Consider the following 11,623-nt stretch of genomic DNA (forward strand, 5'->3'; position numbering starts at 1 on the left):
AATTATAGATTGTATATTTGCTGACAAGGTCATTTTATCGACCACAAAACTTACTAAATGATGACTTTAACCAAGACTGTTGATATTCTCATTTAGTAAACTTGTCTTTCAATAATTTACCTCATTTAAGAAATTGTTCATACAAAATGTTTGCTCTTGCCTATCAAATCAAGAGATTTTTATAAACCCAATATTCCCTGTCGTGTTGACATATGATGAAAAATATTGTTAATTGATAATACGTCGTCGATATATCAATAAAATGTCGAGGTGAAGGCCACAGCAAGTGCTTTCTTATTCATATGTTTGAGATTTTGAATAAATATTGCTTCATATGAATACAAAAATGGGTGGTGCAGTTCGTAGCCATGGGAATTTCGAAGACTGTTTGAAGACCTTGTCTCTGAAAACCACATAGATATTGTCAATCAGAAACTCAAGGATCTATATTTTATATAAAACATCTTTTATTTTTGAATGTTTTATTCTTTTAGCCCGATGCCATGATCTTAGCTTTATCTCTCTTTTTCACAACGTGTCTCAGTAAAAGAATAATTAGAATCACAACCGCCACAGACACGAGCGCTCCAACGACGCCACCAGCCACCGCAGTGGTGTTTGAACCGGTCTCTATAAAAAAGGGGGAAAATAAATTTTCAGAAACCGCAGTGATGTTCTCTGTATCTCTGTTAAAACAAATCATGAATTAAAAGATAATTTCTTACGAGAACCAATCGAATTGAACAATTTGGAGTTTTAAGTACAAAATGCAATTTGGTTAATTGAAAAAATATGATCTATATTTCTAATTATAAGATATCTACATTTTAGACACAGAGTTTGAAGAATAGTTCTCAAATGAATGCAATTTCCAATTATCTTCCAATTTGTCTTATCTTACCTTGTACGTTTGCTCTTATGCCCTGTAATTGACTTTGTGTATTGTTTGATGGCGATTCAATACTTTCATAAGAAATTCTGAATCCTCTCTTTGGTGTGCTGTCATCTGTTGTGAATCTGATAAATAACTCTGGTCCAGTACTGGAGATGTTACCAAGTGTACCATTGCAGCAGGTAGACTCAATGTATAAGTATTCAGTAGTATTTCCAGTAATATTCACTGAATAAAAGAAAAAAGTTCGTTTTCTTTAAAATTGTATGGATCCGTCAATTTGTTACGTTCTAGTAAGGCACTGGCTTATTTCTTGTTGCCTAGTGAGCTATGTTTATTTACCAATCAAGTGCCCTCAGGGGGCAAATAATGTACAATTATTACATTTTGATTCCAATTAGTATATTATCTAATTGTAATCATATTGTAATAGCTGTATGTATAAACTAACAGTAACTAACTATATCAACAACAGATTATATAACAGGCAACAAGAAATAAGTTCATGCCTTACTAGAACTCTTTTGTGTCGATGAAAGAATCATCATGCATGCTTTGTTATGAAAAATGACATGTTGTCCATCATCAGAATAATAATAATAAAGATATCAGTGCCCATCGATTCCAACAGTTGGTGGGAAGATTTAATTAATATTATTGATAATGAGGAACCACTGCATCTTATTAGTTTTAATTTCGGAGGACTTCCGCATATGAGGATCAGAAAAATGTTTAGCAATTGAAAGTTATTTTGTAGATGACCAATCACAAAATGTAATTTTCTTTGTTCTGCTTTTTGAAGGAATCTTTCAACCTGGATGCCGTAAATTTTGTCTACAATTAATTGACATGGAATGGCTAGAATTCTGCAACATCTGCTTGATAGTAAAACATTTGTTTGATGCTAAGATGCCTAGACTTTAAATACACAATTTGAATATTTCCCTAGTTATTTAGACTAACAATGTGAAAAAAGAAAATTTATCTATAACAGAAGAAGGGGAAAAAATGGACAAGTCAAAGCTGTTATATACCATTATAGAAAACTAGGAGGTCCCATTCCCAGCTACACAGCGTCTGTCCTTTTTTATTGACAGCCTCGATTTCACATTCCAGTAGACTGGTAACTATAGTTCGGTTTTCTCCTGTAGACTTTAGCAGCCATTCACCAGTATAATTGCTACAAAAAAATAGTTCGATGTATTATATTGTTTTCTTTGTTTTTATGTTGTATTTTCTTGGTTTTTTTTCATATAATTAACATAAGAAACGAAAAACTTTATTGATGTAACAAATACTAGTATTAAGAAGGAGATTCTCTGTTACTTTATTCCTTATGCTGAAAATAAACTTAATAACTAAAAATAGCATTTTTCGTGGTGTAATTCTCTTCTTTTATTTAACTTGACATTCAAAACATTTCTGACACCTTGAGAAAGGTATCAAAAAGCCAAAGAAGAACACAGAGGGTCTCAGATTTGTCAACTTTGTGAAAGAAGGTAAAAAAGGACATAAAGTTAGTGTTGAAAAAAGTGGTCTGCTGGGACAGAAACAGGTTGGCAGATGCGGGCATACCTCAAGGAAAGATTAGTATTTCCATCTGAAATAATAGCCACAAACAAGGGGCCGGATGTAATCCTTTTGTCAATGGCTACAAGACAGACAATTACTTTGGAATTAACAGTGCCATGGGATGATGGGATAGACAACACATACGATCATCATCTCGAGGAAAAATCTAAAAAATCAAGATCTTCTGAAGGATAATCAACAGAATGGATGGAAGGTCTGGTTTTTTGCAAAGGAAATGGGTTGTAAAGGCTTCATGGGGCAGTCTTTGCGGAGGGCACTGAGAGGCATTCGCATAACGGGAGCAGAGAGAAGGAAATTGATAGGGAGTCTGTGCAGGGAGGCGGAATCAACGTCCATGTGGTTGTGAAGAAGAAGAGCAGAGAAGTGGATTGACAATAAACAGTAGTGAGATAGACAGTAAAATAGAACAGTAGTGATGTCAATAATCAGTAGTGAGACAGAAAAACAGCAGTGTATAGAGCCAAGTGGTTCCAGGCTGGGACCTGGTCACCCCAGGCGGTGCACCCTTGGACAGCGCCGTAACAGCCGATGAAGGAGGATCCACCTGAGGATGGAACCACGCATCTTTCAATCAAGATGTATCCAAGTAATTAATTTAGTATGTTGCCATAGGTAATACTAAAACATTTTTATAACTTTTCCTCATTACAACTTGACGTGGTTGCTGGTTCCTTACTTTGGATAGTTCTCTGTGCCGTAGTTCGAGTGAGAAGTAAACTGCTTCGGAGTCAGCTCAGCAGATAATGTACGCAGCAGGACGCATTCTGTAATTAGGATTTATTTGTTAGAAATAAAAGTCTATTTAGCAAAACTAGTTCAAACAAACAAGCAATAAAAAAGTAGATTAAGCACAAGATAAATGTCGCAAAATATAAACGGTGAGTTTGAAGATATTTTCTTCGGTAACATAAGGAAAAGAAAGGGATGAAAGTTGAATTTGTTTAAAATTCACAGAATTTTTATTCTTATTTAATAAAATTCTCTTTAGACATTCTAAGAGTTATTTAAAATTTTTGTTTAAAATTCAGAGAATTTTTATTCTTATTTCATTACATTCTCCTTAAACATTCTAAGAGTTATTTAAAATTTACATTTTCTAGATATATAGGAAAAATGTATTAGAAAGAACAAAATATTTAACACAGCATAATGACTTACCGTAAATAGAATCTAAGAGAACAATTAGGTAAAATATTTCATTACAGTAATACCCCATTATTCTCCAGGCGGTCGCTCATCGTTCTCCACAAGTGAGTGCTGTTCTCAGTCAAACGATAATGAAATATTAATTCCTTAAATGGTTTTATATTGGTAAATGACCGAACTGCCTGATAGGTCATACAGTCTCCATGTCAATAAATTTCTTATCCATGGAAACATACAAAACTGTTGTGACATTTCCACAGATTTTGATATTAACTTCGTAATTTTGATATTAAGTATGTATCATCAAAATCAATTTTCATGAAGGGATGAATTGTTTCTTTTTATTACTAGAAGTGCAGAGTTTCATACTCAGACTTTTGGTGTTTGTTTATGGATTATATGTTCCCTCTGTGTTCATAGAAATTTTTAACAAGTAGATCTGTTGTTCTAATTTCTAGATGTTCTGATTGATCATTTCGAGCTGTTTGATATTATTTAACGTTCATTTTATTTTTACAGGAGGTATTTTAATATCAGTTCGTCCATTATTTTAACACTTCAGAGAGTTGATTGTTTCTCTCTTACAGGTCTCCATTGTATACCGTTTCTCAGAAACAAAAGCACAGACGAGACAGGCGTGTAAAACTTGAAGTCATCATTGTTAGCGTTACCTCTTGTTTGGATTTTGCTTTATTTCTAAAGAAAGCAACCTATCATATAAATCTACAAGTTTTTGTATTAGTAAAATTGTATGTCTATTTCTAAGAAACCATAAAGCCTATCTGAACCAAATTTTCAAGGATGATGCAGCAAGGGAGGAACACTCTCAAACTTGCTTCAGATGCTGGGTTTGAATTACATTTTCTGGATGAGTGACTAGTTTTGGATACTAGTAAGTCTATTCCCACGACCTAGTAACCGTGAGCCCTGTCAGATCAAATTGAAGAAATGTTACATCTTTGGATATACACAACTAGATTATTAGTTTAAGGAGGCTAGGGGGTCAACAAATTATTTTTTATTAACCACCAGATATAACTTTCAGTTATTTTTTAAGATATCTTAAGCTGTCAACTATCATTTGGCGAAGAAAAATTGCGTAAATTTTAGTTTAAAAATTTGATCATTTTATTATATCTTTATATGGAGCTCTTCTTTTAAAAGAGATTAAAATAGTCTAAAAATGGCCACAACCACCCAGCCCCTTTAATACGGGACTTTGCCTTACTTAAAGACAACATTTGTTGAGATGAGCTCTGTAATCTTTGATTACCTATGTCATTTTCAAACATTTTGTTAAAATAATAATCACCTGAAGAATGAGACAATGAGACTGTCTGTAAGCTGGTAAGTGTCTGTTAGTGAAAGTGGCCATAAAATAAAAAAAAGCTCTTTTTTGTTTTTTCACAAAATATTGTGATATTGGACAATGTAAATTAAAAAAAAAGGTTTTGTATAAGCAAATTGCTTATAATAGCTATTTGTTGGTTATTTGTAATAATGCTAATTGCAGTTGTTTGTTGTCCTTTGTTTATCGGCAACGTAACATCCTAGTAGTAGCTTACTGTTAGTCCTTTCCAGCATTGTTTAACGTTAATAAAATGGTGTTTTTTCACCTGTTCTATGCCTATTAATCAAGTAACAATTCTTCAAAGCAAACCTGGCTGTAATATGTTGGCAAGTAAACAAATTCAAGCAACCGATACATATACATCAGATAGTCACTTTAGAATTTCAATGGTCTTGGAGTGAGATTTCTAATGATACCTTTAAATGTCATGTGATATTCTACCGGACATTGTTACTTTCAATAAATATCGAAGTTTCTTCCTCCTTAGACCACCACTAACTTTACTCATGTGCACAATTTCATCATTGCTGGAGAAATAATTTTGTTTCCTTTAAAAAATATATTGTTTTCAAACTTCACTGTGCCCTAATCTTTTCTGCTCAGTGTGTTCATCCCCAGTTTGAAAAGAACTATGAAAGGACCTGCTTCTTTATTTAGGCGTTCGTCAACAAACCACTACAAGCATGTAGAAAAATACACAGGTCGTTTTCTGATGCAATGTAAAGCACTAGGATTGGAAATTTATTTTATACCAATACCATTACATGTATATGTATAAATCTGTACTCATGTGATTTAAAGTCAAAAAATAAAATTAAGTTATAGAAAACATCAATGTAAGCTTAACATCAAAGACAGATATCTTAATCAGGAAACACATGAACATGAAAGAGTGGTTATTATCATAAAGCAATAGACGATTTTGTGTGTTTTTGTTAGGTAACCCTTCCCTTGTTTATATTTGATTCCTTGGCTTCATTTTAATCTTTATACATTGACTTATCCAGCAACTGCTCTACCACACCCGTATCTTTACTCCTCACAATATTACTAGAAGTTACTACTGGAAGAAGAATTTTTAGCTACACTCTGCTAAATCATTCTCAGAAGTGAATTCCTAAACTTCAAGCAACATTTAGAAAATTTAAAATCACCAATTTTTTAAAGTCAGTTACATAAAAATACGATCTTTTTACACTTTATGCTATCATTTCTGATTATAAATTAAAACTTTTTTTTTCTTTTTGATATCATAAACAACTGCCTCTTCAATTGAAACGTATCTTGGAAATTTTCATATCTTGTGATTGGCCATAAACAAAATGACTTTGTTAAAAATCACTCAATCCACAAAAAAGTATTCTAAAGTTGATATCTAAAGGATGTTGGAGTTCCCCATTGACAAAATCTATGTCGTTTTTGGAGACTAGGTCTTCAAACTAAGTGTAATGCTCTTTTATTAGCCGACCTGTTTTTATATTCCTATGAAGCAGAATTTATTTAAATTTTCTTAAAGAAATATGGAGATTACATAACGAACAGTATTCAAGCCACTAGCGGTGGTGGGAGCAGCTAAAAGTCATCATTTCGCAAGTCCTAAGGTGAATACAATGACCTTGTCAGCAAATACAATCTACCATTAAGTCAAAAGCTGATGAATGTTTTCATACTTTTTAGGCCATATTTTCACAGATTTTTCTGTTTATCCCGAGCATGACAAGGAGCACACGGCGGGTGAGATGCTTACTCCTCCATGGAACTTATCCTACCTTTGACGTTGTTTCAGAAGTCTTTGTCGCTCTGCTTCTTATTTGTATTGATTAAATGGATTTTGAGCTTGAAAAATTCGGTATCTCTATATTTCATTGTTACACTGTTGCCATGTTATAAAAACATCAAGATAAAAGTTGAATAAGACTTTCACTTGTATATATTTTGTATGGTAGCCACTCTGATGAGTCTCAATGTCAAAACTGATGTAGGTTTCTTTTAATGTTAACAAAAGAAAATATTTTTGATAATGATGGCTTTAAGGTTTTTGTTAAAGAAAAAAATTTAATCAGAAAAACAAATACCCCACATCTGGTCTCGAAATTCTTGTTTCAAATAAATCTTGGAGAAAGCCTTGATATGGAACGCCAAATTCACAAAAATGAGCTAAACCTAGTTTCACAATTGATAAACTAGGTTTATCGACTGTAAACTATAGTTTACAAACCGTAAACTATAGTAAAGGACGTTCGATCCTGAGATTTTGAGCGTAATTTGGTCAGGTCCTTTATTTATAAAATTCTGCATCATTTTTAAGTTCTAACATTAAATTTGAATTCTACAGTGCAAATTTAACTGTATTCAATGAAAAAACAGCGATTAAATTCCATTCAAGTAGAATTAAGATAGGGACTATATTTTGTGGCGGAAGGGTTTTTAGACGAAAATGATCAATTTTTCCATTTTGAACTATAACAGTACTGTTAATTTTGGATTCCTATTTTTCCTTCCTGGTTGCACAAAAAGCTGTTTTTTGCAGTTAAATGTGTTACTTTGGTTCTGAAATATCTATTAAATTATTTCTTATGAATTCTATCAACAAAGTGTGACAAATATAGTAAATATATTCTGAAAATCCGGGAAAAAATTTAGCCAATTTTAACGTAAAATTGACACTTTTTTAGTAATATCTGAAAATTTACATCATATACCCCCGCTTTTGATGTTTTTTTCTAAATATTCAAGATAAATTTGGCCTATTTGCTGAAAATCAGAAAAAGTTTAAGACTTTAAAATTTTTCTTGCTTATTAAATTTTCAATGCCAGAAAAATCACTTTTTATCAGTGCAGAAAGGTCAAATAATTGATTATGCGAAGCAATTTAAAACTTTTTCTTAGTCACAATTTTTTTTAAGTGTCTTTTTTAAACAAACTTGGAGTTCATTTTGTTTCATGCTTTAATTAGATAAAAATATAGGAGGGAAAACGTCAAAATATAATTTTTAATTAAGACACAAATTTCAGTGCAAAAATGTCATATTAAATGTTCTGTAGCGCCAAAAGAAGCGTATTGACCCCCATTTTTTGATTTGAATTTTAATTAAGCTATGTATGTAGAAACTAAAAAAATACTTGGCAAAAAAAGTTTAAGACTTTAAATATCAGGATCGAACGTCGTTAACGATTCGTTAAGCATAGTTTTCATCTGTAAAACTATATTTAACGGTTGTTAACTTTAGTTTACGAATGTTAATCTAAGTTTATCTATCTGTAATAAAACGTTAACAATAGATTTTGTTGATAAACATAGATTCACGTCTGTAAACTATAATTTACGATCGTTAACTATAGTTAAAAGTTGTAAAACATAGTTTACAAATCGTGAAACTGTATTTATCAGATAATCTGTGTTTTTCGATCGCAAATGATTATTTCCGGTGTTAAGTATAGTTTTACGGTTGTGAAACATAAATTATCGCGTTAACTATGGTTTACAAATGTAAAATATAGATTAACGTTGTTAACTATAGTTTACAGTTTATCCGTAAAACGTTAACAATAGAGATATTTACTATATTTTACGATCCGATACAAACCTAGTTTATCGACTGTGCAAATGATTATTTCCGGTGTTAAGTATAGTTTTACGGTTGTGAAACATAAATTATCGCGTTAACTATGGTTTACAAATGTAAAATATTTTTGTGAATTTGTCGTGCCATACCTTGATACTCAGATTTTAGAAAGATGTTTTTTTTTAAACTTAAACTTTTACAGCTTAATTTAAAGCATTGGCAAGGAAGTCATAATATGCTTATTTTAAAGAGAATAGTAATTTTGAAATGATATATTTATACTATTTGCAAATAAAATGAAGTCTATAAAGAACTTCTTAAATATTACTGGCACCAGGATTACCCTAATTAACCACAGCTTCCTTATCAAAAAGAAAAAAAAATTAAATATGTTTTTTTCTTTTATTAGATTTATAACAACACGTCCGCCCTGCGGATGTTTACCAGTCAATGATAACTTATTTGTATTTGATAATACTTATAACAACTTGGTACATCTAATACTTTGAAAATAAATACAAGGCATGTTTTTAATGACAGTGCATGACTGTCACACAGTTTTCTGTTTGTGGAATATATATGTCTCATCACAATTATAATGTTTTCATACAGATGTTTTGTCTCTAAATATACTTGAATATTAAAATTAAAAATATTCTTAATACAAAAATTATATCTAAAGTTATTTCAATCCTGCTTTAGACAAAAACTTTCGAGTTAAACAAATAACATAAAACTTTTGTAAAGTAAAGTAGAGATAGTAAATCATTTGATTAATAAGTTAATTACATATAAGAGTATGTCAAAGTTTGCCATTTTATGCATTCGTTTTATGCATTCGTTTCTAAAACGCTAGGCCTTCCAAACAAAGTATTTGTTGATTCACAAAATGTGTATACGTGACCAAAAAAATGGCGATATATTGTAGGTCAGGCTTATGTATAAAATCAATATATGAAGAATATCTTCAATACACTGGAATTCCTCTGCGGAATTACATTACTTTTTTGTCAAAGTTTAAATATATTTTTGGCACAAATAAACAATATGGACGGAACCTTTGCTTGAACACAATTGATTTCTTGCTTCAGAATCGTAGCTACATGTATTGCGTCAGTACCGACTAACCTCTCCTGGGTAGCTCGGTAAACTGTCCGTCCGACCCGCCTCGGGGTTAGGGTCACTGAAAGAATACGGTGGTGGTGGGGAAGAGGAATTAGTGGGACTGTCTATAGAGGGGGGAGGGCCAGAGCTGTAGGGTGGGGGAGACAAGACCCGTAAGGATATAATGTCATCCTCCGTGGGGAGGGAACCTACACTCCTCCCCATATGGTGGTGTGTGAAAATCGAATTCGTCCTGCTTATTGGTTGATGGCTCCTCTGTCGGTTATCAAATGGTTCTACTGTCCGGGTAGTATTATTTCTACATGGACAACCACAGCGTTTTGTAGACAGACATACACACAAGACGATAAAAAATATCACAGAACATAACACCGCGCCCCCAATGCCCGCAAATATGGCCACTTTGTTTGTTTTCTTTTTCGGTGGTTCTTCAGTAGTTGTTTGATAGGAAATTGTAAAGTTAGGACCTGTAAATAAAAGTTTAAATATTTTCTTACTAACATCTAAAATGAAATGAGCTCTTAAAATCTAGTGTTCTTCTCAATTTAGATATAGCATCTACCTGCGACATAGGAAAAATTCATTCCTTTCGTCTCTACCATGAGGTCCGAGACAAATACCACATCCAGAAGATTCCTGGCACTAATAATCTCGGGTTCCTGGAGCCCACAGAACTTCTTCAAGCTCTTACTACCTGTAATTCACGATTGTTTTTTTTATTCGGAAAAATAAATACTTGTCATCTATAGATGGTAAATTGTAGCATCATTTTCCTCAAGGAAGTTTTGAAAGATTATGTTCTTACATTGGCCACCCCTTAATCTTTTACGTCAATGTACCTGTGTTCTCTCTTACAAAAAGTTTTTAAAGAAACATTACAGACGTTCAAAAATCTTTGACCTAATTAAAAGAGCAATAATCTGAACAATCATTATAACGATAATAGATTTTATGAAATGCTGACGTTAAATGAGGTAGAAATCCTTGCAACATCAACTTATTTATCAGTAGTTTGATTGAGGTTAAAAATTAATTTCTTTTAACCATTCTCGTAAGTATCAAATCAGTTGAAAGATAAAGACAAATGAAAGCGATAGTGGATTATAACTTTGGTCATCTCGTCAGCATACAGCTGAGTTGTCAGCTAGTTTAAATTTGAATATTAGAAGAGCTCCGAAGTCTTTTTTACCCTTAATCTATTTTTTGTTTTTCTTTTTTTTTTTTAATTCTTTAAAACTATTTAAGGTCTTCCGTCTTCACGGAAGACCTTATAGTGATTCTACTGTTTCTTATTATTAAGGTCTTCCGTCTTCACGGAAGACCTTATAGTGATTCTACTGTTTCTTCTTCTTCTTCTTATTTTTTTATCTGACCATCAAATTTTGTGCACGCGATTTCTCGAAGACTACTGGATGGATTTTCATGAAATTTACAGGAACAATGTGTTGTTATCTGAAGTTATTTTATCCGAGAGGTTTTTGGAAACTCTTTTCTGGTGCCAAGTTACGGACAATTTTCTGATTTTGAAATGACATTTTGTCCGTGGTTAATCTCAAGAACGGTAAAAGATATCACTGTGAAACTTTCAGGGATTATAGATCGTGATAAGTACTTTCCAGGACGCGATCTTTTGTACGTCGTCTCTACTTCCTGTCGTTACGGCAGGGGAATTTAAAAAGTCGAATTTTCTAACTTTTTGTTTTTTCAATATTTTCGAATTATATTGGTATGATTTATAGAAACGTTTTAAATTAGGCTGAATATATAATTTGTTTTTAAATTGATAAATCCAAACTCAAGATATTAACAATCAAAAATTTGAAGCGGGACCAAAATGGCGGCGGTCTCTGTCAACTCCAACATTTCGCAATAGGGGTTTACAGAGGCAGCTGAGCGTTTGCTTGAACGAAAGTAACATAAGGTGCAAAGAAATGTGAAGGAATACTTGGA

The 11,623-nt window shown here is 32.4% G+C and overlaps 2 protein-coding genes across 2 annotated transcripts; both read right to left on the minus strand.

Annotated features, from left to right (window-relative positions):
- Nucleotides 1-490: 490 nt before the first annotated feature.
- LOC134261385 (tolloid-like protein 1) lies at nucleotides 491-3,701 on the minus strand. The gene is made up of 5 exons (XM_062743829.1): nucleotides 3,644-3,701; nucleotides 3,162-3,249; nucleotides 1,927-2,072; nucleotides 902-1,120; nucleotides 491-630 (listed from the first exon to the last, which is right to left on the minus strand). Exons 1-5 carry the CDS (start codon nucleotides 3,699-3,701, stop codon nucleotides 491-493), a joined length of 651 nt encoding a protein of 216 aa, XP_062599813.1.
- Nucleotides 3,702-8,946: 5,245 nt separating this feature from the next.
- LOC134261386 (uncharacterized) lies at nucleotides 8,947-10,508 on the minus strand. The gene is made up of 2 exons (XM_062743830.1): nucleotides 10,236-10,508; nucleotides 8,947-10,140 (listed from the first exon to the last, which is right to left on the minus strand). Exons 1-2 carry the CDS (start codon nucleotides 10,273-10,275, stop codon nucleotides 9,662-9,664), a joined length of 519 nt encoding a protein of 172 aa, XP_062599814.1. The 5' UTR covers nucleotides 10,276-10,508; the 3' UTR covers nucleotides 8,947-9,661.
- Between the last annotated feature and the right edge of the window lie 1,115 nt (nucleotides 10,509-11,623).

The sequence above is a fragment of the Saccostrea cucullata genome, unplaced genomic scaffold (assembly GCF_032062105.1).
Source record: "Saccostrea cucullata isolate Sc308-1 unplaced genomic scaffold, CSIRO_AGI_Scuc_v1 ctg12055, whole genome shotgun sequence".
NCBI lineage: Eukaryota > Metazoa > Mollusca > Bivalvia > Ostreida > Ostreidae > Saccostrea > Saccostrea cuccullata.

Coding starts and splice junctions, on each gene's coding strand:
- LOC134261386 (XM_062743830.1), bottom strand. CDS start 10,275: ATGGTAGAGACGAAAGGAATGAATTTTTCCTATGTCGCAG. Junction 10,141..10,235: donor GAATTTTTCCTATGTCGCAG/GTAGATGCTATA, acceptor TTTTATTTACAG/GTCCTAACTTTACAATTTCC.
- LOC134261385 (XM_062743829.1), bottom strand. CDS start 3,701: ATGGGGTATTACTGTAATGAAATATTTTACCTAATTGTTCTCTTAGAT. Junction 1,121..1,926: donor CCTCCTAGTTTTCTATAATG/GTATATAACAGC, acceptor TCTTTTATTCAG/TGAATATTACTGGAAATACT. Junction 631..901: donor CATAAGAGCAAACGTACAAG/GTAAGATAAGAC, acceptor CCTTTTTTATAG/AGACCGGTTCAAACACCACT.